The sequence below is a fragment of the Lepisosteus oculatus genome, chromosome 10 (assembly GCF_040954835.1).
Source record: "Lepisosteus oculatus isolate fLepOcu1 chromosome 10, fLepOcu1.hap2, whole genome shotgun sequence".
Taxonomy (NCBI): domain Eukaryota; kingdom Metazoa; phylum Chordata; class Actinopteri; order Semionotiformes; family Lepisosteidae; genus Lepisosteus; species Lepisosteus oculatus.
The window spans coordinates 32364776-32392774 of NC_090705.1; the positions used below are offsets into that span (position 1 = coordinate 32364776).

The 27999-nt window shown below is 36.4% G+C and overlaps 1 protein-coding gene and 1 long non-coding RNA gene across 3 annotated transcripts in view; one reads left to right on the plus strand and one right to left on the minus strand.

Annotated features, from left to right (window-relative positions):
- The window catches only part of gabbr2 (gamma-aminobutyric acid (GABA) B receptor, 2), a 341109-nt gene that overhangs the window by 297054 nt on the left and 16056 nt on the right, over positions 1–27999 (plus strand). For both annotated transcript variants that reach the window (XM_006635781.3, XM_015357533.2), the window contains exons 14-17: positions 21478–21588; positions 23193–23417; positions 24365–24547; positions 27870–27999. In XM_006635781.3, coding sequence (XP_006635844.1) covers positions 21478–21588; positions 23193–23417; positions 24365–24547; positions 27870–27999 — 649 coding nt within the window. The remainder of the gene's footprint in view (positions 1–21477; positions 21589–23192; positions 23418–24364; positions 24548–27869) is intronic.
- LOC138241523 (uncharacterized) lies at positions 256–27896 on the minus strand. Its single transcript, XR_011190753.1, has 3 exons — positions 27696–27896; positions 1076–1306; positions 256–596 (listed from the first exon to the last, which is right to left on the minus strand). It is a non-coding gene; the product is annotated as an uncharacterized lncRNA (long non-coding RNA).

A 27999-nucleotide genomic window follows, 5' to 3' on the forward strand; every position in this document is an offset into this window, starting at 1 on the left:
ATTCAATTAACACAAAAGTAATAACAATTTCTTAAGCAATATAATTTAAATGTCAAATAATAATACTACACCCATAAACTAAGTGTATTAAATATATCAAAACAAAAAATGAATATATCTCTTTAAAACCACATCAAAAATTAATTTAATGTTTCCGGTAATTAATTAACACCTACCTCAAATTATTGAGTGAAGTTAGAATCAAATCACAGATGTAAGACTAGCAAAACAGTCATAAAATAAGTATTTGCTGGATTCAAAAGTCATGGTAATTACAATATTAATAATGTAAGTAGTTGAACTATATACACTATATAATTCATATCTAACGCGTAAATTGATAAAATAATACTATCGCAGATTAAATGTTTTTCCTTGGTTCTTTGTGAGTTTACTTAGCCTAAGACTCCATCCAAACACTGCACATTGTTCATTTCTATATTTTAAGATGGCACTGTTAATGATGTACAATGCCAGAGTGCATGTCATTTGTAGCGCTGTACAGTATTGTGGATACCTGTGAGTGTAGGATTTAATAACTCCTCTCCGTATAAAACTGTTTCCAGGACTCCAGTCACATTTCCAGCTCTGTTGTTCTATAAAAAAGGACAAACAATTATCCAGAGCTGCTCTTTTACTGAGATACGGTATCTCAGTACATCTGTTGATGATGATTATTGTTGTTGATAATATAGATTTAGAATATTATTCTTAGAAACCACCTGGCTGGGAAACATCCTATGCATGATACACTTGATCTTGAATGACCCTGAGCAATTAACTCAATTGCTCCAGTCCACCCAGCTGTATAAATGACAGCCAGCATTGATAAGCCCTGTGATGGACAGGCATCCTACCCAAGGGAGAGTCACTTTGGCTCTTATTGACTTACACCTAGAAATCTGCTCCAGTAAGCCATTATGTGTGGCTCAACTGGGATGACCTCCCTACTAAGTTCTGGCGCACTGCGTTCTGGGGCACTATGGCTGCCGTCACATCATCCAGTAGCCATATCACCCTGCAACTCACAACTGGCAACCCACTGAAGCTAAGCAGGTGTGAGCCTGGTCGGTACCTGGATGAGAGACCTCCTGGGAAGGTTGCTGGTGGAAGAGGTGTTAGTGGGGCCAGCAGGGGGCGCTCACCCTGCGGTCCATGTGGGTCCTAATGCCCCAGTATGGTGATGGGGACACTATACTGTAAACAGGTGCCGTCCTTCGGATGAGACGTAAAACCAAGGTCCTGACTCTCTGTGGTCATTAAAAATCCCAGGGGCATTTCTCGAAAAGAGAAGGGGTGTCTTTACCTGTAAAGAAGAAACTTTGAGTGGAGTGTCCAGAAAAGCACTATATAAGTGTAAGTAATTATTATTATTATTATTATTATTATTATTATTATTATTATTATTATTATTATTATTATTAAGATGAGAAGAATTGACACATTACTGGAAATGTTGAGAGAGAAAAAAGAACTAGAGACTTGTTCTAGAAACTCTGCATGATATAAACATTGAAATCTGTTTCACAACACATGGCAAACGGTATTAAAACGAGCATGAAAAAATGTATATATCATAGAATGATGTTGATATGTTTTCTAAATTATAAATCAAAAGATTTCACTCTAGACTAATTCAGACTAAAAATGTAAAGATTCCAAATCATTCATTTCATATTCTGTGCAACCTTCACTAGAAAATCTAGAATCTGAGGCACTTTTGGTATATAATGTAGCAATCAAATTCATTTGCATGTGTGGTGAGTCACACAGAGCATATTGCATTAGAATTCATCCAGTAAGTAGGTACTGCAGGGTTGCAAAGTCTTTTGTAGTCTCTGCCAACGTGCAGCCTTTGTGATTAACTGCCTTTTGTCACTCATGCCTTCTGCCAAGGCAATCTGAAGACCTGGGAGCTGAAATAAATCTGTGCTATTGTAAATTGAATAAGTACATATTTCAGTATCTGTGTTTCATTTTTTCCCCTTTATTCCCAATGTAATGACATGCAGCTATTCTGTGCATGCCGTGTACTGTAGCTCACATGGTATTTGTAAACAAATGATTTTGCATTTCCCAACAAATGTCGCCGCCATGCATCAGGAGACTTTTCCAGTGCTAAACACATCACATCAAATAAAAGGCTGAAGATACTGGAACTATCCAGCGAACGTGCACTGGTTGAAGTGCACAGGTGAACTGTGCTGCGCGTTGTTATTAAATATTCCATTTAGAGTGTCCCTGGGGCTGTAAAATGAAGACATGGTGGAAGGTTTACAAGAGTTGTAAAAGCTCCTGAAGTAGCTCTGGGTTGAAAGTCAGGAAATGAGCTATACCGCGTAAAGGCTTAATGTGATAATATGACAAACATCCAGGAAGGCTTTTACAATGAATGTGTGTTATCCAAAGAAGCATTCCACAAATGCTTTGAAATCAATAATCACAGCAACCCTTTCCATCTGCTCGGTATACAGTATGTATAATACCCCTGTAGCGTAATATAAGATGTACTTCATTCCCCATCCACCCAAGCAAATTTTTACCGGGATTCTTTTCAATAAAAACCTGTTGACTTCTCCTGGTAATTTATATAGGGGTTAAATAACAATTATAGAAGGGAAATAAAAACAAAATACAACAAAGGGTTTAGATTAGCCATTTAAAGTCAAGAAAGAAGACGGTGTCCCATTACCACATATTATACTCCTCATATTTATTTACTTTATGTTTCTGTTTACAAACGATGCAACTTGCTGGTGATACTGTACAACCTTCCACCAGAAATCCTTCTTCCTGCAGAACACAAATCAGCTCCCTTGTGCCCACTTCTGGTCAAGTTTGAGCTTCTACGAGAGACGTGCTGAGAAAGCACTGGTGATTTGCGTGGTGATTAATTTCATTTCCAGCCCGAACAGCTGAGACCCGATAATGAATTGACTTTGACCATCTGACGTTAAGACAGCCAGCCTGCTGTTCCCGCACCTGACTGCAGTGTCAGTGGGGAGCCAGAAAGCTGCCAAGGTTTTGTCAGTCAGCATGTGCCATTGTGGCACACAAGGTCTTTGGTCCTTTTCATATTTGACCCCTTACCGGTACATAATACCTGCGATTTTGGCATTGTAATCATTATAGATATAAAAACTATCAAACTTGTGATGGAAACTGAACATTCAATCACTTTGGCCTAGAGACCTTTCCAGCTCAAATTTCAGACAATTCCATTGCAGAATTTTTTTCTAACTTTTTAAGACTTTTTGTCTCAGTAAGTGTGTGTAATACGATAGTTGTTTCAACAAGTGCATTCATTCCTCAGTCAAGGGCTTTACTCATATTGAATATTATCGCTCTTCATTCTCAGCTGGTCTTGTATAGGGTCATGTTCATTGGTCATTTAATTTTTTATTATTAACAAAATAGTTTGTAAAATAATTATTAATATTAATAAACTGACCTATTTTGTTAATTAATTATTAATCAAATATATTCCATAACTGTTATTAAAAGTTTATGGAATATAAGATCCCATTATCACTACATTTTCCTTTTAGATTAACTCTTTCTGAAATTGAAATTAATTTTATGAAAACAGTACAGGGTGAGATTAAGTTTTCCTTTACTAAACTAAATAATTTGGGGCATTTATTTGTTTCTTATTCTTTAACTTATATTGCAGTTTTATATTTGCAAAAGCTCTACTCCTGATTAGAATTTTGTCAGGCTGACAGGCTATATAAATGTAGAATGTTGAGTTTTATATATTGCCTGTAAATGTACCTATCTGTCTGCCATTATCATACCTCTTCTTGCTGGGCATTAAAACCAAGTTTCATACTTTTTCTGTCCCTTAAAATGGTAGTGGTTTTAGTAAATAACTGGTTTTTAGTGGGGCTGTATCCGAACAATCCAAATACGCTTTAAGAGCTGGGTTTGAGTTAAGATTGTTTTAGGATAATGCTCTTCACTGAAAATGTATCCTAGATATTGTAGTCAGAACCCTGCAATTGCGAGCCAAAAGCAAATATTTATTGCTATCAATTATACGGGTTATTTTTTAACTTAGATATTTATCTCTAAGAATGTACTCCACTGGTGCGTAGTCTGAGTGATAGAGGCCAATATGTATGATCACCATGGGAATTCTGTGCAAGATCCAGGCTTCCAATAACATTGATCATTTACATTAAGAACTGTATGGGAACACTTAACAAAATTGCCTTCGTGTTTTTAGCAATATCCTTTGAATTGTGCAGATTTTCCATATTATTAGCATCATTTTAATTGGATATAAATATTGTTTCAGTAGTGCATTCAAGGCCTGCAAGGTGGCAACGTGGTTGTCATTGCTGTCTCAAAGTAATAAGGGCCCTAAGTTCAATTCCCAAGGTGCTAATCTTTGCGGAGTTTGTACATTCTCCCTATGTTGCCTGGAGAGTTTACTGTTTGGTCCCTCTGTCCAAAATCATACTGGTAGGTAAATGGCCTCCACCCCTGCCCCCAAAATGGAGGTCAAGGTCAATGACCTCCTGGAATGGATGTACTCTTTCATATTTTGAATTACCTTGGAAAGCATAAACAGCACAGACTTGGTTAGGATCTTGAATAAAAAGCGAACACCCTGGAGATCCCTTCTGAACCTTCATACTTTGAGTATGTCTTACTCAGTACACAGACTAGAGATAAATATCAAAAACGAAAACAGGAAAAAATAGCAAATGCATTTTATTGTCCTTCTTCAAAAGGCAATATCTCAAGCTGTGGAACACCTAGGATGCAAATTTCTCTTTCCAGGTCTTCTCTAATTGGTCTTCTAGCTTGCATAAAAAGTTGAGAGTGCGTCCTGTCCAGGGTGTATCCTGCCTTGCACCCATTTCTTGTTGGGCTTTGCCTCCCCCTGAGAGCCTGAATTGGTTAAAGTGGTCAGAAGATGGGTATATAGTTCTGTCAAATTCAAATTCCAACAAAATGAGAAGATTAATATAAAGGGAATAGCATACGTAATACTACACCTAATACTTAAAACTTTGTTTAATGGCTTTAACTATCCTGGCTGGAGGTCATAACAATCAGTATCCCTTAAAGGATCACCCAAAACACCAGTTGAGAGAGAGTTGATTCATCTGCAAAGTTTCACAAGTACAAAACAGAGAACGTACAGTGCACCATAGTGTGGAGAGAATGAGAAATCCTGGCATGAGCAATTTTTGATTGAATAGACTGAGATATGCAATGTTTCAGAGGAATGCTGATAGATAATTAAGTGAATACATGTAATACAGGCAATGGAATGCAAGTTAGTGAACAGTGAACATCAAAACCTCGCCCACATGAGATTATGACTCTGTGGTACAGTAGGTAGCAGAAGATTCTGCAGAGACCCAGAAAGAGTAGCCTCAGGTGAACAGTGCTGACGTGGAAGCAGGATAGGAACTGGTAGTGAGTTTTCACTAACTCTGACGTTTGGTAGAACTGAACAGGTGAGGATTCCTAGCTGCAACCACTGGAGCTGGGGTCATGTATAGTGGGTTGAATACTTGACCAGAAATGGAGACAGAAGGGGGGGTAGATGGAGGAAAAAAGCAGAATGAGTGACATTAACGCAACCGGCGAAAAGGGGAGAAGAAGCCATTGCAGGTAAGGTCTATGGAAGGCTGACAACATCAGGAGAACTGAAAGAGGAGAATAGAGAAATGCCAGGAGCAGGTGCCTAGCGCTGGCTGTTTCTGTAGAGAATCTGAGGTTGAAGAACTGATTGTTCAAGAAGGGGCAGGAAAGCAACAGGTTTGGAGGGGCAAAGGCAACAAAGGTAAGGTCTTAGGAATAGGGAGTTTGAGGAACAACTGTTTTCAGCGAGGCTGAAATGCAGAATTGTAGAAAAATTGCATTGAGAGTTGTGGGCCATAGATGATTATTAATACATAAGAGAATGGAAATGTAAGAATTTGATCTCCACTCTAACATCTGTTAAATTACATAATCTGCATTCTGTCCGTACATGTTATCCTACAGTGTTGTCCATATCATCACGATAATCTTATTTTTGTTGTGATCTGATCCGTACTCTGAAAAAAAGAAGTCTTTGATACTAAATCAACTTCTGTGTTCTTTGGACAGACTTTTATTAAGGTTAATGTCTGCCACCTCTTTGAAAAGACACTAGTTCAATCAGAGACGTGGTAAACAGCCTAGCTCTGTAACAGCATGTCAAAGATTGCCTTAAGTCATTTCTTACATTTCTGAACCATTTAGCTCTTTACGGAGGTCAACAGATAGGCTGCCCCTGCAGGGCTTCCCAACTTGTGAGACAATACATGTTACTTTATTGTATATGAGTCAGTCTACTTGGCTGAATGTGATCACCTGCACACAAGCAAGAGGATATATGTTATTTACACAGGTGATTTTACCAGATAACATTAATAATAATGTTACAGACCTGAATGTTAAAGAAAACATCATATTAAAAATTAAAACTGGAAGAAGAGCAAATTTTCCAACTCTTTGAATAATTCAATATGTGTGTTTTATGGAATTATAAACTGGGCATGTGTTAAAAATTAAGTTAAATGGGAAATGTATTTCCAAAAATTATATCTGCATTTCCAAAAATTATATTTGTCTCCACTGTTGCCCTCAATTTTTGCAGCCCATTCACACATGTTCCTGTTCAGTCTGAATTATGATACTGAATTTGAATGTTTATTTCAGTGCTTTCTTTTTCTCAATGCTTACAAATGTTTACTTTACATGGAATCCACAGGAAAACAAATCTATTTGGTAATATTTTCTAAGTTAAGTACAGTAACTTAGCATGGTGTGAAAACTGAGTATTTCTAATTGAGTATTACAACCCAAGACCTATGTATGTCTGTGCAATAGATATTGATACAGTAGTACTGTATATCTACTGTAATTGGCTGATTGTATTTGATTCATCTGTTGTACTACTCACTGTATACTGTATATTGTATATATCATTTAGTTGGTTGAAAGATTACTACAGAAAAAGTATGTAGCATCTCTGAACCTCAAGCATTCATGATATAAGCTAATTCAATCATATGGAATACAGAAAGGGGGACTGAATTTGTAATTATCATTAGGCTATCAAAACTATTCAGCAATAAGTTGCACCTTACAAACGTATCGCTTCAAAGTAAAAAGTAACATGTTTTTAAACTACTTTTATAGTGAGCGAAGCAGTATAGTCTCAATTAAAATGTTTGAGGAAACAAAAAGCTAAAGACAGAAAGCATCCACATAAAATGATCTTTATTCATGACAGGTTTTTGAATATGGATGATGCATCTGAATACTTATTAATTTCATACCTTTACATAAAAATCCCGAGTTTTGAACTGCTGAATTATTACTTTAACATTTCCCTTGTCTCTAAAGTAGACATGTTTAATAAGTACAGTAATGTAGAAGTTTATAAGTACAGTAATTATCTGATTCATTGTTGAGAAACTTGTCAACAAAGTACAGTGTATTATCACGTATATATATATGGAGAATATTTGTTCTCCACTTAATCAGAAATCATGTTTTAGTAATTGTAATAATTTTTCTCATTTTGAGGAAGAATAACATTGAAAGCACTAAAACCTGAAGAATAACTAAGATATTTTTGTTATCATTATTATTGTTGCAATATTCATATTTCTCAATGTCACTTTTAATAGCTTGTAGGGGTGGTTGTTTGAAAGGATTTGTGAACTTAAGCAGATGCCAGTTTGAACCGACTCTGGTTGGCTAGGTTTGGCTAGGCTTCAGGGAAAAAAACCTTGTAGTTAAAAAAAAAAGCCAAGTAGATCCAAGTAGGTCACTGAGTTCCCCACAGCTGGAGAGGAAATGAGATCCCTTTAGCTCTAAGTGCATTAAAACATAGCTAGCCTTTTAGCCCAAAGCTGGAGAACTTTAATGATCTGGCACCAACAAGGCAATAGAAACTTCATAATTCCTGGTGTGTCTTCTACAATTGCCTTAAGACCTGTAAATGTTGAGGTCTGCTTAGCTTTAGGTGTACAGTTAAAAGACGAAAACAATGCAGTGTTTTAAATCTTTAATTGTTACCGAATTTAATCACCACTTATGACTGTCAAAACTGTTACTCATTTAACATTTGCACTGTGCACATAAAAGGTTGTATGATTTTTTTGTATTTTCTCTCTTTGTATCTTGTATGTTGATTTTTCAAAAAACAGTGTTGTGTGCTATAGTCTTAACTGTAAATTAATGTTCCAAAGAGTAAGCTGCTTAATTTAGTAGTAGCAGTGTGCCTCTAATGCTTTAAGGGTCTCTCTAAAGACGTTAATTGGAAAGAAACAACTTTTGAGTCAGTTTTGGGTAGTCTGAAATGCTGAAGGAATGTTTTAAATCCTGAGTTGTTTCACTGGTATTGCTTGAGTACCACCGAACTTAAGTGTAGAGAGATAATGTAAACATTTATAGCAGATAACATAGCTCTGCAGCTGCATTATAAGTTGTAAATCTTGGCACTTTTTTTTCTCCTCTGAATTCAGTTTCATTGCTCCTTATGGTGGTGTTGGGAACACAGTGAAAGTGCTTTAGCAGCACAGTATGTGTCTTTATGGAGGAGGAGGTGCTAAATACTTGTCTCTCTCAGTGAGAAGAACTTCTAACCATGACAGTAATGAGTGAGAGTATGCTGTTCGCTGTGAAAAATGTTTTACACAGGCTGTATTAATGATCATTTACATGAGGGGAATTCCGCAATACAGGTGTAGTACCTCGTTATACAGGTACACTGCTTCCAACAGCATGTACCCATAATTCCTGACAAACTAATGGAAAACAGCAGTTCTAATTCTGGGATAAATTGGGCCTGGAGGACTGTATTGTATCTGCTTTAGATGCAAAGATTTAAGACTAGAACACAAGTCAGTGCCACTCAGGATTGATATGAGATTGACAGAATTCCATATTACAGAGCACTCTCTAACAAGTGCAAAAATTACGCCTTGAACATAACGCATTCATGTGCCTAAGCTGAATTTTTTATTTGTTTATTGTTATTATGTTAAAATACTGCCAAAAAATCTGGCCAACATTACAGGTTACCGTTGGTATTTAAAAGAAGAAAAAGAAGAGAATACTAGACAATACAGTGGTCAAGAAGGAGCAATAGAGAGTAGACATTCAAAATGTGAAGCAGAAAAGAAGCAGTCAACTAGCAGATAGGGGAAGAGAGTATGAATCAGCGAGAGACAGGAAAGGTACCATAATTTACTGTATACAGTGCCCTTCAGTTTTATTCAATCTCTGATTGAAATGGGAACAAAACATATCATAAAGCAGAATAAATTATGGATTGTCTTACTTGAAATAATATAATACTGTCATCAGAATAGTTATATTTACAGTAATTATAATTAAATTGCATGGTTCCAGTGGGACCATGAAGGTTATGTTTTATCTCCACTAGTTTATATATATATATTATGGTGTCTAATCCACCCTATATGAGGAAGTAGAAAAATTCCTTCATCCTTTGCTATTTATGCAAGACACTCATTCACTTTTTTGTGAAATTTCAGCTATTTTATTTAAATAAATTACTCAATCCTGGCAGATTGTATTTTGTAGTGCAAAACATAGCCTTTTAACTTTAAGAATCTGCATCAACCGAATGCTAATGATGAGTGGGTCTAGTAGATTTATTATGCAAATATGGTGGACTGGATACAATACCAGTAACGAATAGTTTACGATGAGTTGCTTGTGTTTTTGTAGATTGTGATCAATGAATTAAACTTTCCTAAATGCAAAGCTGTACAGTACAGGTATAACGTGTGATTCACTCTCATATTAAAAAGGCCACTGTTATGACAATACCTATTCTTTTGAGCAACACACCATCTTGTTTATAATTTTATTACATTTCCACTGCTTTGAAAAGCAGCAGTGCTTTTCTAATTGTACCACCTTTGCATTAACATTAGAGAGAAAAGGTAAACTTCCACCTTTTCCTCATTTGAATTGTTTGTTCTTAAATAGCACGACACAACTGTCAGCGGGCATTAAATGAGGACCATACCAAGAGCACTATTAGATATGACTTTTTCTGGCTGATGAGAACATTTTCGCTCAGGCAAAAGGGGAATTCTCAGAGCATGCGAGTGCTTCTGTGAAAGACCTGTAGAGTGGAATTTCTCACCCTTTCAGACAGCAGACAGTAAATCAAAATAATATTTAGATTAATCACCCACCACATCCCTACAGCCATTTGTGCACAACCTCTAAGTTTCACAGTCGTACATATAGGTCAGTCTGACCCTGGAGCAGGCAGCTTTCCAAAAGCACAACAAAGGCCTCGTCTTCATTTAATTGAACCACACTTATCCACACAGAATAATACAATGTCTGTAATCCAATATCGAAAACCTAATATATGGCTCATCATTTAGCATAATAGCCAGATGTCATAACATTAATGAGGAATTATAGAATGATGGAAATTAGTTTGGGGGTGCCTAAATCATTATTAGTTTATTTAACTAAGAGCTGAAAGATGACTTTCATGACTTAAAGGCTGAAATACGCTCCTGCAAAATAGTCCATGAATAGAATAATATTTTTAAAAAAATGTATTCAAAATTTTATCTGATGGCAATTTCTTAAAATGATTGTAGCTTAATCAAGGTAACTACTACCTACGTGATCGTTATGAAAGGGACCCTTTTACCACCACCATTGTGTAACCCCCATCTAGATGGTGTGACAGCAGCCAAAGTGTGCCAGTATGCTCACCACACATCAGATCTCAGTGGGGAGGAGAGCAGAGTGATGAAGCCAATTCATAGAAGGGGGTTATTAGGAGACGATAAAGGCCAGGGGAAGATTTGGCCAGGATGCTGGGGTTATACTCCTACTTATTTTGAGAAATGCTCTAGGATTTTGAATAAGCATAGAGACTCAAAACCTTGGCTTTATGTCCCATCCAAAGGACAGAGTCTTTTCTACAGCATATCTTCCCCATCACTATACTGGGGCATTAGGACACACACAGACTGCAGGATGAGCGCTCCCTACTGGTCCCACTAACACCGCTTCCAGCAGGAGCCTAACGTTTCCCAAGAATGGTACTCTCCCATCCAGGTACTGGTCAGGCTCACACCTTCTGAGCTTCAGTGGGGCTGCCAGTTCTGAGTTACAGGCAGGTTGATATACTGTAGCTGCTGGCTGTGCAGTCTTTGCTAATAGCCTTTTGTGTGATCTGCAATAGACTGGCGATCCGTCTACCTGTGCCTAATGTTTCCTGGAAAGGATCCAGGCCACAATGACCCTAAATTGGAAAAGTGGTTAAAGAAAGTGATGATAATAGCCCTTGTCTTTCAATGGCTATCACCTAACTTGGCTAATCATGATTTGGGTTTTTCTGATTACTCTTAGTTTCTACTTTATTCTTACTTATTTCGCCCCCTAGTGCTTAACAGAAATGATTGTGTGAGCTCTAGCATGTTGTTGGCAGTTTTTAAAACTGATGCAGTTACACTGGTGTCTAATATGACTTTGGATAATTGTAATATATCCAATATAACATAATTTTAATATTTGGCCCATCCGTAATTTGCCTTTTTTTTGCATTCTTAGAATGTGCTATTTCAGAGCAGGTCATCTCATTTTAAGCCAACCTTTTGACTTTAAAAATACTTAGTACTTAACCTGATTTTAAATAGTGATTGATAATCTCCTCATCAGAGCATTCTTGGGTGCTTAATTCTTAATTCTCATAGATCACAGTACTGCATTAAGAACCTTAGATCATATTTTACTCATTCAGTTTGGATGTTGACATCTTTAATTGTAAACAGTAATTCTTACTTTGTGGTTTTAGTTCTGATGTGAAGGAAGTCTCCTGTTCCACACGGCTCAAAACTGGCCCTATGCTGTTTAGTATTAGTAAATTTTCCCTTGGCTAAATCTGAAATTGCATGGTCTAAATGAGAATTTCTAGGTTAATGATTTTCACATCTACAGTATGTTCATGCCAAACCTGATGCTCGGGTTACAGTTTCAGTTTCCTATTAATGTGTTTCTGATATAAAACCTCTGACATAAAATGACAAGTTTATCACAAATTTATTTACGCTTGATGTCAGCTTTTTGTGTTCCTGCCATGTGTTATGTAAAATCATTTGATGGAAATGTGCTTGAGTTTTTAATCAAAAACAAAGAATTTGCGAGCGCAAAAAATTGGACTGTTGGATTTTCATCCTAGTCTGTCTGCAGCAAAAAAAAAGATCATTTTATTTCAAGGATTTCATGTTGTAATGCCTTACTTTCAATAGCCCCTAAAATAACAAGTGATGAGCTGAAATACAGTATGTCCATAATCCAGCAGTACTGCATGTCCCAGTCAAGAAACCATCACTCCTGTCTTGGATTCCTTGCATTGGTTTGAAGTAGATTTTAATAGCCTCTTGATCATTTTGAAAGCTCTACACATCTTGTCTCTCCTACATGTATCTGGTTATTCCTTTTACTACATGAGCTCCATTTAACTAACTCTGATCTATTAACCATTCTCACACTCCTTCTACACTCTGGCCTTTTGTTGCTGTGTTCTAAAGCTCCAGAACTCTTTCCCAAAGAGGAAATCAAGGATTGGGTGGATTTATCTATAGCCTAAAAGCAATCTTTTTCAGAAAGTGTTTTTTTGTTATTGTTTTATTGTGATTGCTTCAGTAATAGTTTTGTATCTCGACTTTCTTTTAGTTTAGTATGTAATGCGATTTTCATGTGTTATAATTAAATGATGATGGCGATGATGATGATGGTGCAATGTCTTTTAGCCTTCACCTAGATTGAATGATGTGATAGCAAAAGTGATTACAAGATTGTATTCCAATAGGTAATGAACGTTTACTTAGCCAATGAAGTAAAGTCCCCAAAGTACCCTACAGATTAAGACATTGGCACTTCTATTCAAATTTCTTTTGATCACATTTTTCATTTTTCTTGTTTATAACAATTTCTTTCTGCATGGATGCACCCTAATCTGCAATCACATAAACAGATGCTGTAAGTTAATTATAATTATGCTTTCTGTCTTTGAAAGCTCACAATATACATAATTTACAGTGTACTGTACTGTATATGTTTGTGAAGGCAAGGACATATTTTGATCTAGCACTTTCAGATGCTACTACTTTGAATCTAATATGCTTTAATTTCTGCTGTTGTTGCTTTTAGGAATTGAGGATGCATGTGGATCGAAAAGTCTTCAATACAATACGAACCAGTTTATTGCATAAAGTCCATATTGGACGTGGCAAAGAAAGAAGTCTGAAAATACAATACTGCATCCCAATAATATCTAACTGAACTAACAGAACTGTTTCAATGTTTAATTAAAAGCAGGAGGTGTTAAGAAAAATATTCAGGCACAGCAGTTTGTCTCTTCTAATTTCCAAAGTGAAAATAATTATCGGTGTGAATTAAAATATTTTGCACTGGAGAAGATGGTCAGCAAACTGGTGCCCACAGCTGTATTTACTCTGTGGTGCTTCATTTGTAATTATCGCTGGAGTGAACTGCAACACCCAGTATCTTTGCCCCAAATGAGTATATAACACAATGTGCTGGAGCACAGATAGTTGTCAAGCTAAAAAGGAGCATACAATTAAGTTCCAAAATATCAGGATTTAAAATTTTTTCATCCTTTAAATAGCATGTTCTGGCAGCTTTGGGTGTAGCTTTGGTACAGCTCCTGCTTTCCGTACTGCTTTTCTAATGCCCCCTGTGCCTGAATTGCTTTTTGCTGCATTTTGAATTCTATGCAAGTCTTTTGATCATCTGGATGAAGGACTTGATTTAATCTCCAAAGGATGCATACGGGAGTCTCTCTTTGCACACAAAGACACCGGCTTTTCAATTTGGAAATATGGGAACAACATAAAGAAGCTTTTAGGCCCAGACTCCAAAGATTCAGTTTAATAAATATCTGAAAAAAATCTTTACAGGAAAATATGATAAAGGGCTAATAATACACCCATAACACTGAGAAGAAAGGCCTGTATGGTTACAATATAGTAGTCTTTCTTTTAGAACAGCAGCTTTTATTTGCAAACAAATATTTAAATAAATGTAGACATAGCATATATACTCAGGTTGCTCTCATTCAGTTTTTGTGTATTCTGTATTATGTGAATAAAAAATAATTCGCTCTTGCCATTTCACAATTGTTGAAAGACATCAGTCATAGACAGCTGTTTCACCCTTGTTATGGCCAAGGTAATAAGGGCAAAACAGCTGCGTCTTGCTCCTAACTTCTTTCAAATAGAGGTTCTGCCTGCTAGACATATTTTGGGGTAAGAAAACATGCTGATTCTGTCTTACATAGAACATCTCTTTTAGGAATCAAGAGAACAGCTATATTTCTACACAATTCAGGTGCATTTTACTTAATTATGGCTTTATTTTTCCCTTTAATTGATGTGATAAAAGTAATCTAAACTAAAGTAGAGTCAGGGTGACCTATATTGATTTTAATTTAAGAAACAGCCTTTCTACTCCACATGTTTGGGGAAAATGGTGCGAATGAATAAGATATACTGTAATGAGATTTTGCAAGCCTGCTAGGATAGTAATGTTGTATCTCACAGGCATCTTCAGGTCAAGTGTGGGGTTAAGAGAAAATGGAGTAAAGGAAGTTCTTTGCTGAATCTGGGGACACCTCAAGGCACCAATCAGGCAGATACATAGGGATGCAGATAATGGGCAAGAGGATTGGCAATTACGTTGCTGTTAGGGAGATATATTACAGTCTTTCTCACCAGTATGACCTGCTGAGATAATTCTTTTTCAGATTCTGGTTTCAGGTAACAGTTAGCACACACATCCTACCAAAGTCATAAAATCTAAGATTAATTGATCAGATTTACCATCATTTGCCAGTTGTGCTATTGCAAAAGTATGAGATAGTAAATCTCATCCTATTTTGCTATTCCAACACCCTTTCTCCTCTATACTAATCATGTCCTTTGGGTGGAAAGAATCTCTTAAGGAGGCGGTTTAAACATTGTAAAGATTGGTGTCACTCTGCAATAGCAAGCAAATTGTATTGCCTGAAGTTACTAGACTAGCAGTTAATGGTTTTTAGCAAAACGTATACATTTATGCCTCATCCCAGGAGAAATAAATGATATAAATCTTTTAAAATAAAGCTCAATAGCATGATGATTCTATAACAGCATAATTCTGCTTGGGAGATATATTTTTTTGTCAAGGAAAAGCACTGGAATCCATAGGTGTCCTTCCTAGTTTCATAGGCATTTGCTGCTTGCTTGCTCCAGTGGTACCAAAAAAAAAGCTTTGCCCCACAGTTGCTATTAGGAGTTTTCCAAAATTGTGAGCCTCAAAAAAGTTAATCTTCCTTGCTTGGGTAGTGCAGTGATTAACAGAATGAAGTGATGGAGAGCCCCTGTCAGATGGCTGATAGCTCACTCCTGTGTGCTGCCGCCTCTCTTCCCTCTGTGCCGCAGCAATGTGTGACATTGAGGGAATGGTCCATTTTCTCCCCATTTGTTTTCTTCATTTCACTCCTGGTTTGCAATTCCCTTTAGTAAACACGGCTGCTAACAGGGATACCTGGGCCTCCTGTGTCATGATCCTCGCCTTTTTTGGTGCTCCAATCCATCCACCACCCTCCTCCCGGTCTTTCAACCTGCCTACAGGAACCAACTGCTCTAGCTATGGCGTCATGTCCTGAAATCCTCCATCACATTCAAAAGTTAACGTGTCGAGAAGCGATTCAAGCTCAGGAACTTTGATTTGCTAGACTCACAGATTGTTACCTGGTGGTTCTGGGGAAAAATACCAGAAAATGAAAAAAAGACTGCTCTGTGCCAAACACCACATAGAGATGTATTTTTATAATACAGTATGTAAGATGCATCAATAAAGGTTGATTTGTAAAAATACAGCAAAAAAAGTACAATTTTCCATGTCCTCTGATGTCAGACCATTGACGCAACCTAGAAAGCATGCTGTATTTGTAGTGTTAAATCAAATGTGAAGACAAAGGCTGTGTTTGTAGTGTTAATATCAATGTTAATAAATTATGCTGTAGTAGTGGGTGTTATGTCCTTTAAAGATGCTGAAGACCAGGCTTTTTGTTTTTAAATGTCAATTAATAATGTTGAATTGCACACTCAATTTTTTTTTCATTTGTACTATATCCTGTCATGCTGTCTTAAACAAGTATCCCCATGGCAACTATTGAATATCTTCCAAGTATGGCAACAGAAAATGTTTGTAATTCTGGCAAGGTAGTGATAGAAAAATTATGGAATACTTTTAAATAAGTGTGAATATAGATCAAATTAAGATAACTTTTTTCCACTCAATTTCAAAGTTACCTTTGAGGAGAAGGATTTATTTTTACAATGCATTTGAAACTAAGAAATTATTACTATTATAAAATTAATCATTGAATGGTGTATTGTATAATCTTTAGACTCTATTATTAATGCAAAACAGAATTAGGACATTTTGATTATAACTAGTTCAATTTCATATATGACTAGCAGATAAATATAACAACTCTTGCAACATTTTAAAAGGATAATATTGCTCCTACTGTAATATTGTGTTGGGATGCACGATTTTTAGATGACTAAGCCCATAAAGTAGTGTTTTTGGACACAACTATACTTTAATTAAAGGTTCTTTATGGTCAGGGCCACCATAACCATAACAAACCCGTATTAAGTGGTAATTAAGAATGTACAATTTTGTATTACAACTGCTAAATCTGAAATAAAAAATCTTCACCTGTCTCCAAAGACAACATATTCTACATTTGTTTTCAGGGGATTCTGTAAAATCTGTAGTAATTTTGTTATGATTATGTTAAGGGTATAATCAAGCAGTTGTGTATGTCAAATTTTAACAATATCACAATATCTATCAAATAAGTACTAGAAATTGCAGTGTGCTTTTAAAAACAGCAATACAAATATGTGTTTTAAACTGTATACATGTATTTTGTCATTCTGTAATTCTGGTTTTGTATTTATAATAAGTATTTAGTATTTAGTATTTATAAGTAATAAGTATTTATAATTGAAAGTTTTAAGAAAAGTTTGGTGAAACCTTCAATTATATCATTATAGCATGGAAGCAAATCTACTGTACAATACAACTACATAAACATGATTTATTTCAAATTACAATGCAGATTGTAATAGGATAGAATTTAAAGAAGCACAAAAATACATATAACCACAGCAACCAAATGTCTTCAGTTCACCAGAAGAAATCTGGAGGTTGGCTAACAGTTTGACATCAAAGAACTTCATATCATGGAGTTTAGAAGCTACTATATTTATCTTCTCTCACACCAGGTGGTTCCCACAATATTCCATTAGGATACTGCTCCGTCTGTTGCTTGTCCTAGATTGTTTCTGCTTCCTCTAATAGAATTAAAATCTGTTGTAGGCAAAAAAATGACTCCTTAATCAAAAGTGTCGGTTTCATTTTCAAATAAGGACTAATAAAAGAATCCATGGATGTTGAAGTACCTTATATGACTAAATATCTGTTAACAGTTAAGAATGTTTATCATTAATTTTGTTTCCTTACATTGATCACCCAAAAAAAACAGGAATGTGGTCATCTTGACTGCAAAATACTCTAACCAACAAACAGATTTACGGGAAACATCCTGTAAAATAATAGTTCTACTAATGTGCATGTCCATTTAAACCACATACTGTATATTTAGATTAAAGACTTTACTAATGTGCAGAAGTAGTCACACTTTTTGTTATTTGCAAGCCAGTACACATGAACATGATTTACATCAGAACCAGAACGTTAGAATGAAGAATATTTGGTAAAGTGTCCAAAGTCTATTTGTTTTTACGTCAGAATGGAATGAAATTGTATCTTACATGGTGTCCTATCTGATACAAAAGTTGCAATATCTCCCTTTCTGTTTCTCCCCCCCACAAAACAAGAATAAGCATTGAATTGTTCCAGTTTTTATATGTGTAGTCTATTGCATAGGACATTTTCACATGTAAAAGAACACGCTTCCTTTGCCTTTAAGGCAAGTTTCTTTTTGTTAATCCCGAGCTTTTTATAGCACTAGGTTGATGCAGAGCAGCTGTCTCAAGGCATCTGTTCAACTCCTTCTGGTAACACATCTTTACAGTAGGTACTGTAGGATTGGTAAGACGACTGGTTCCTAGGTCACCTTATTTAAACATGACTGCATCACAGTTTTCATCACAGGGTTTTCTACCAAACCTCAATACACTACATAAGTCATCTCTGTTTTTATCCTATGAGTCAAAGCAAGCACTTTTTAAAGAGCTTAATATCTGACTGAAAGAGGGGTTCCATTAAAAGAATAATTTTCTGGGCAATCAGTAATAATGCTGCCCACTTAATACTGTAGGTAAGGTGATGTGTGGAGAAACAATTTAAGGGCAGCTAAGTTCACTAGTGGTACTGTAATTGTTGTCTAACTGGTATTTAGAAAAGTAGTAGAGGAACATATTTTGAAATACATGTTTTATTTGTCAAAAAATAAATTTGCAGGTAAAATGAGGCTCGATGAAGGCTAGATGGTAGAAAAAGCTTTCCCCTGAGAAAAGTCTTAAAACGCCTTGTGACTCTCTGATTATACAGATAATTCATTTGAAGCAGCTGTGATGAAAAAAGCTGCTTTTCCCTGGTGGTCTTTGGTGTTGTGGAATGTAACACTATCTCATTAAAGAAACTAAAACTGTGATCAATAGCAGTTAAATGATTTAAACTTTCTCGCTGAATACCATATCTCTGTATGCCCACACGTACAGTAGGTGACAAGAAACCATTAGCAGCTATTGCTACAAATCTTTAGCACACATTTTTTAATGAGTGGGATCACATAATGTATAATTATTTAGCTGTGCCGTATGGACCTGAAGGAGTGAACAAATCTTTGTTCAGTGGCAGTATTACAGTATCTAAGTGTATTACGTTTGTGAAGTGGGTGCAAAAAGCCTCAAATTATTTATTGTATTCTACTATTTCAGGTGAAGAACCTTTAATGAAAATACAAGGACAAAACATATCAAACATCTGAAAAATAATACTAAGGATACTGCACTGTAGTTGCCAATCTTTTTAGTCATTTTCCTCTTCTTGTAGAGGAAACAGAACTTTCCAACACCCATTCAATCAGCATTGCTGTACCTTTGGTTCTAAGGAAGAAATAATAAGTATACACAACGCAATTAATTATTACAATTCACAGTGAAAACTTGCCCGGAGGTTTCCTAAAGCATCTGTTATATCCTTTTACACATTTATCTCAATATTCATCCAGTAAAATATATGTCCTGCTGCATATGAGAGCACTCTCCAACAGGTCATGATTGTAATTGAGAATTTGTTCTCAATTGATTTATCTCGTCAAATAAAGGATTATTCCGTACAAAGGGTTGTGGAAATCTAGAATGGGCAACCTTGTCATGTTTTTGAAGCAGGGGCTTCATTTAAAAACAGCTGGATGAGAACTTCACTTCAGTTATTAACCTGACATTATATATTTTTCTTGATTAGTTTAATGTCTGAGCTTGGTGATATACTGTAGATAACCAGCAACTCTTGAAGCCTACTATTTAGTCCCATTATAGATTACACTTCGTGATAAAAATTTTAGTCATCTTTGTGGCATAAAGTTGTGCTAGCATGGTGGTATTTTGAGTTAGATGAGTTGGTAATATCAATCGACTAAAATTATTAACCTAATAAAAAGTTGTCAGGTTGACCACCTAATAACATCCCAACACTGGGTAGTCTGTAAAGTTGGTAATGTATCCGATATCTGTAGTTTCCTTTAATGGGGTGAAATTACTTATCATAATTAATCTGAGTAGAGGAAGCAACAAGGATGACCAACACTGATTGCTCTGTCATACAGTTATTGAAAAAGTCTGTCTTACTGGATCAGTTTGTTAAGAATTATTGTCTTCCTTTATTTAATTAGATAAGTTAATTGAAAAGAAATGTTCATTAACAAATTTGTAAATTTAGAAATTCTTATTGAAGACAATTTGGAGCAGGTAATATAGCAATTTACTAGAGCATTTTCACCCGGGTAACTTGGTCAAGGATATAACAGAGGCCTCCCATGATTAGAACCAATGATCCATAAGCTTTATCAGGGTTAAATCACTTCACGAATGTAGCAAGATATTGTCTGTGAAAGGCCACAAATCTTTCAGTGCCATGTAGAGCTCAAGTCGCACAATTTGTGGTAGAATATCACAGGCAAAATGTTTCTAGGATGCATCTCATTTGTTGCGGTTTAAGCAATTAAGTGTTCACACATCCAAGCAAAGACATTTTTCTACAGAAAACTATTCGAACAGCATGGCAGCATGAATTATTACCACACATTTAGTCATTAGCGAGTTCTCTGTGATTACACTCTCTAAGCCTAGAGCAGAAGTGCGTTCCTAGACCATTTCATTTCACACAGTGCATTTTGACTGCTTTAAAAACAACACAAGACGCAGATGGAACATTAGAAAATGATGATGTGACAATGAAACAGCCACAGAGGCCCCATAGCAAAAACCAGGGGGCAGAGAGATGCTTTTAAACTGAAAGGAATTCTCCAGCTGAGTAGCTTAGACAGTACATATACAGTATTTATAAATCTCAGTGGTTGGTTCCATTTGATTTGTGTATCTGTGACCATTTTTAACATCTTTGAAGTCATTTCTAGAAAGGTTTCATCAACCTACAAGGCAGGTATCAATATTTTTCTCAGGTCAGAATCATTTAATACATGCAGGATTTTCCATTTTTTATGTGTCTCAATACTTTCAAAACATGAGACAGCATAGGAAGGGTCTGAATACTTTTGGAAAACACTTTATATTGAACTAAGAACATACTCTCAATGTTTGTGTCTATGGTCTAACATCACTTTTCAGCCTGGTTTTGTACCTCTTCATAACTATTTCCATTATAACTCTTTTAAGAAGAAAGAGCTAGACACCATTCCTGTGTAGAAAATATCTATAGGAAGCTTTGTATGCTATTGTTGCTATTCATTTGTTGAAAATGGTTACTTAGATTTTTATGATAATTTTATTTCATTTAGATCTCATGAAAAGTGAGCAGGATTTTTATGGAATGTGTCAAATTGTTTTCTTGAAACAGAAGCTTTGACATTGCTTGTGTAGCCAACAAATGAGTATGTTGGCATTAATGGGTAATACATGAGATTTTGAAAGATGTAAAACAATATTTTTAGTGCAGAGGAGAAGTAATTATTTAATGAATACATTTCAAAAATAGGTTCTAAAGATTCATGATAAAGAAGAAGAGGAAATTGGAAAATTAACTTTTTAATTCCTAGAAAAAACACCATAGGAATTATATTTCTCAGCGGTGACAGACTGGCTTATGTGGCATCTGATTCTTTGCCTTTCTCTTGGTCTCTTACAGGCAGATCCTCAGGGACGAGATATTGCAATCCGTCCATTCCTGGAACACTGTGAAAACACTCATATGACCATCTGGCTTGGAATCGTCTATGCCTATAAAGGGCTACTCATGGTAAATACATTAAAATTGTACTTTCACCATGTACAGTACTGCTTAGGCATGCAGAGAAGAGCATGATTTGCCATCTGGTATCATTATTTTTGTACAAGAGGGAAAATGGACTCCTTTTGTTAAACAATTAGCAATTAAATTCCCTTTTGCTTCAAGAATGTCAGCTTCTCTAATTGACAAATTTACAATTGAAACATAAGTTAAATTTCATAGTGTAGTTCTGCACAAATACATAATGCTAAGTATACACACATAAACTGTCCATTTATTACCACTAATAAAGAATATAGCATACTAAGCAAGGCATTGGAAAGTGCATTGCACATCATTGTTAAAATATAATCAATGAATAGTGTAACAATCTAGAACAAATATGCTTCATAACTAATTCTTCCTGTTCTGCCTTAGATTATTTAACATACCACAAATACTGTCATACTAGACCAAAAATACTTAGTTGTTTAAAAGTCATTCTTGTGAACATATTGTAAAAACATTTTTTGTTCCTTTTCACTTGTACATAGTCTCAAGTTTTTACTCAAACACGACTTTCCGATGTAATACGTCATCCTCTGGGGGCCTCCTCAGTTTCTCAAGAAGTAAAAGCTCTCACTCCAACTGAAGAGTGGGCTCTAAATTCGAGACTTTGTAAATTTGAGTGAAGTTACTGTACTAGCCAACTGTGCACAATTGATTGACTGCCCTCAGTTAGCCAAATTGTGACCCCAGTGTGCCTAAAGGCTACTGGTGATATCAGTGAGGGACGCGCCTCTCCTCAGACTAACATTTAATAGTCAATGCACAGTTTATAGAATGCCAAAATAGGAAAATTAATCAGTGGGTAGAGTGGGTCAGAGAACCTTGTCTGCAGATCCTCATTCTCATTGTGATGGTACAGGTGGTGTCACTGTAACCCAAAACATAGAGACACGATTGGTGACTCTAAATTAATTTAAAAATGTGACATCTCTCAAAGTGTGTCAGAAGTATACTTGAAATATGCAGAGCCAATTAACTTAAACTGTAAATAATTCAGGTTACCATTCCAGCAGCAGTCAAGGGAATACTAGTCTTAAAATAAACTTGGACACACATGCCTGGAAGCCACTGAATCATTATAAACCAAGCTGCAGAATGAATTTCATAATTTCCCCTAATCACGGTGGGATTCACTTAAGGCGGTGTTTAACTGAAAATTATTTTATTATCCTGTTGACAGACGTCTTTCAAAGCCATTTGTACATTTTAACCTCAGTAGGAGGCTTCATAACGAATTCACAGTACTTGCATTTTCTCTTATTAAATTCTCAAGCAATGTGGAAGCTTCCACTACAGTCTTTTTATGTTCAGTCCATTACACTGCTGTACTGGACTGGAAGATGCACTGGTAAAGCAGACCCTATACAGTCTGTATATTTTTAAACCATGTGTACATTTCTGAGACTTCATTTGAATGGAAATCTCAGAGCTTTTTTGGTTTTCCCAACAGTATATTATGGATAAAATTGTAACTTGACTTCCAAATCAATATGTGTCCTTCATATCATCACGAAGATAACTTATTTTTTCCAATCGTGCTCACTGATATTTTGTGTTTCTACCAGTTATTTGGGTGTTTTTTGGCCTGGGAGACGAGAAATGTAAGCATCCCTGCCTTGAACGACAGCAAGTACATCGGAATGAGTGTATACAACGTGGGAATCATGTGTATCATCGGAGCAGCAGTCTCATTCCTGACGCGTGACCAACCCAATGTGCAGTTCTGCATAGTGGCTCTTGTCATCATCTTCTGCAGTACTATTACGCTGTGCTTAGTGTTTGTGCCAAAAGTAAGTGCAATAACATCTCAACCTGTTTTTTTTATTCTGTTAATGACAAACTGAACAATTCCACTTTATTCATTTGGGACCACCTAGTTACCTGTTTTTTTTGTTGCCAGGCTTTAGTTCTGTTTCTGCTTTACAAGACAATGATATACCGTATGCAAAATACAATTAATTATTTAACAACCTTTGTTTTTTTCACAAAATCAGATATAATAATAACAATTGCTCACACTATATAGCACTTTTCTGGACACTCCACTCAAAGCGCTTTACAGGTAATGGGGACTCCCCTCCACTACCACCAATGTGCGGCCCGACCTGGATGATGCGACGGCAGCCATAGTGTGCCAGAACGCTCTCCACACGTCAGCTATCAGTGGGGAGGAGAACAGAGTGATGAAGCCAATTCATAGAGGGGGATTATTAGGAGACCATGATTGGTAAAGGCCAATGGGAAATTTGGCTGGGACACCGGGGTAACACCTCTTCTCTTTTTGAGAAATACCCTGGGATGTTTTTTTAATAACCACAGAGAGTCAGGACCTCAGTTTTACATCTCATCCGTGAGCGCCCCCTGCTGGCTCCACTAACACCACTTCCAGCAGCAACCTTAGTTTTTCCCAGGAGGTCTCCTGTCCAGGTACTGGCCAGGCTCACACCTGCTTGGCTTCAGTGGGTTGCCAGTTGTGAGCTGCAGGGTGATATAGCCGGTGTCCCAGCTCTGTAGTATGTGAATTTGAACCAGACCCTCAACAACTGCAAATATATGATTCTGGACAAAACAATTGGATATGCAACACTTGTTGTTTTAAAAGATAGCATTTGTAACAAACACTCAATGGAAATTTCTAAGGGGCATGTAAACGTGCAGCAGTACACTACGCTACTAATAAAAATTATATTATTAACAAATAGTTGAAGACATCTTTTTTCTCCTTTTCCCACTATAGCTAATAACATTGCGGACAAATCCAGATGCTGCCACTCAGAACAGGAGGTTCCAGTTTACCCAGAACCAGAAGAAAGAGGATTCAAAGACTTCGACTTCTGTTACCAGTGTCAACCAGGCCAACACATCTCGGTTAGATGGACTGCAAACAGACAACCACCGGTTAAGGATGAGGATAACAGAGGTTACTTTCTTTTTTTAAAAAAATGCAGTGCACAGGAAGCATCCAGATGTGAAATGTTTCATATTTAAATTAATATTTTATAAGATAACTCCACACGAAGCAGCTTTGTTGGGAGGAAACAGTTAATATAAGTTAAGTTCTTAATTGTTCAAAAGATTGTTCTATAGAAACTGCTAAAAACTGCTTAAAGTATTTAAATATAGAATTCAGTTCAACTAAAACCAATGAATAATGCACAGTCATTGTCTTGCAGAACATGTACACCTGGTTTCTACAGAAGTAGGCTGCCATAATATATCACAGATTGTATTGAAACTATAACAGTATCTTTTTGAGTTGTGGTAAAACTCATTGGCATAAAAGCAATTGTTTGCATTGCAGAAACTGCAGCAACCTATAAACAAAAAGTGTGCAGGGACAAACTTCTAAGTATAAATGTCACAACTGAAGTAAAAAAACAGCTGGATGGACTCACCCAAACTGGGTGGCTGTTGTGAATATTGGCAATGCTGAGTCTACATTCTCTGAGTCCTGTCCATTAATTGGTAGATTTGACTTTGACAAGATGTTCCAGTTTGTCTTCAGTCCACTAAACTCAGAAAAGTTTAGAATTATATGAGTAAAAAAAAAACAAGCAGTTTATATAAGCTTTAGATCCTTTAAAATATGTATGTTCTAGTGCTTCTCTGAAAATGTTTCTGAAACATGTTACAGTGAGTGACTATTTTTTTCCACCATCAACCCCTCATGCATTCAGTGTCATATCACATTTTTGTGAAAACAACATTTAACACATAAGCGAATACAGAAATACACTTGTATTCCTTAGCAACAGAGGAGCGCATTAATTAATCTCCTACAATGTCCACACTGTTCTGTGTCATTTTTTATTTGTTCTCCAATGTCTACATATTTCTGTCATTTTTATTTGAAACCATAGAAACACGTTTGCAATTATGTAATGGGACAGTGTTTTCTTCTATTGTTAAAGTAACTGAATTTATTGTCTTCATTACATTATTGTGTTATTCTTTTGCACCCACTCAACATTGCTTTATAATGCGTAAAACATTCCTAATAGACTTCATGACAAACATACGGCACACATCAGGATGCTTCAGGTTTCTCGGCCTGCCGATCTCCACCGGCTTGGCTTGGTCTCACAACACTGTAGCCAGCCTGAAAAGGGCACAACAGCACTTTCTGAGGTGCTTAAAGAAATGCGGTTTGGGGAAGCAGTTCTTCATGAACTCTTACCACAGCACCACAGAAAGTGTCCTCACTAGTGGTATCACTGTGTGGTACAACAATACTACAATGCATGACAGAGATGCACTACACAGAGCTGTGGGAATGCTACAGAGGATTCACACCATCCACTGTCGCAATAAAGCCCAATCCATCATTTGGGATTCCAACTATCCCGGCCAAAGACTGTTCTCCCCCCGTACTCTGGCAACGATACCGCAATATTGAAGCAAGGACCACTAGACTCAAGAACAGCTTCTATCCCCAACAATGTGATGCCCCAGAATCAATACACATCTGCACCATGCACTTCTTTCATGATCTAAAATGTTATTTTTTTAATCACTGCATAATTCTTGTCCCACAACATATCTATTGGTCCTGTTGTTATTATTTATTATGTTTGTAATGTACTGTCTGCATTGTGTGGTGTTGTCTGCTGTACTGTGCGTGTCCCAAGAGATCAACGTGAATAAGAATTCCAACGTGCATGTACTTGTGGCGAGAAACCCCTCTACTCTACTACTAACTGCCCGTGAATGGCACTTGTGGTAACAGAAACCAACCAGGTTTCAAGTAACAGTTTGTTTGAGTCTGCTTAGCCCACACATTAAGCAGATACTCTTTGTGATGTTACTGAATCAGTCTTCCAAAAGCACTCACTGTAGTTCTCTAAATCTATGCAATCGCAATCCTCCTGATGTCACAGAACTAGTATGACTGGGGCATGTCTTTGCATGAAAGATATAAGACCTTTGCACCCATTTCCTACAGACTGTTCCTGCAAAATGTGAAGTAAGCTCAGCGTCAGAACCACCATCAGTATCAGTGAAACAATACCTAGTGTTTATTTATTATCTAAAAAGGATATTTGTGAACACAGTAAAAAGGGCCTTATAATTATAAAAAGAAATCTAGTTCAAGAGAAGTGGAGAAATGTATATCTCTCCATAGAAATGAATGGAAAGCCAAAATGTGTAACACAATAAGTAACTCCTTTTCAAAGAGCAGTCTTTTCTTCAAGAACACAAAAAATGCAAAACACGACAAATAACACTACAGTATGTAATGGCTGTGCCTAGTATTTTGATCATCTGTGGTTTGCATGACCCACTTGAAATACATTTAAATGAAATCTGGCCCACCATAACAAATGAGTTAGATACCCCTGCTTTATGAGTTCACCAGTTACCAGTATGCCCTAATGGGATCCATCAGTGCCAAAGGCTGTAGAGAAATGCAACATTTATGAAATGTTGGAGAATAAAATTGAGGATTCATATTATGTGTCCTTATTTGGTGTTCCCCTGCTATGTCAGTTTATTATAGCAGTCAGAAAATGTGATTGCCTGAAGACACCTGAATGTAGGGGAAAATCAGAATATGTTCAGTGTTAGGGAACAGTGAAGTGTGCTGTCTTCAGCTCACTATTGTTCTTTAATAGCATACACTACTTGTTTACACAACCCAGATTTATATAAAAAGATTCCTTATTTTCATATCAGGTCAGATGTATAGCAAATACATGTTTATGTTATTTAATAAGCATGTACTGTTCTTCCTATGCCATGTTCTAAAATGATTTAAAAAGTAACTTTCGATGTCTTCATCTACCGTAGGAACAGTGTAATGCAGATGCTTTTGTACATTCACTTATTGATTCCAGTCATGTTTTCATACAAGCTACAGAATGAATGAATGAAAAGGAAATCCCCTGCAAACCAATATCTGAATAACTCGCCATCATGGCATATGTATGATTTTAAGATATTTAAAGCTGTCTCAAATAAAGATGAAAGGATTAATCACAAAACAAGAATCTGAATTTTCACCTACAAGAGGCAGGTGTTTAGACTCGGCAGTGGATACAGAACTCAGACATTTAATAGTAACAGCTTACCAAAGCACTAAGTACTTTCATCCACTTTCCTCTGATCCTGGCAGTGGCTTGAATCTGTGGAGGAAATTTGTCATTCTCATCACAAGCGTAGCTCCTCTTCACATCCATCTTCCCACTGCTTCCATGTCCTGTATACCATTTTCACACTGAATATTCTCACGGTTTTATTTTTAGCTTGACAAGGAGCTGGAGGAGGTAACCATGCAGCTACAGGACACGCCAGAAAAGACGCCCTACATCAAGCAGAACCACTATCAAGATATCAACAACATTCTCAGCATACGTAACTACACAGATGGAAAAG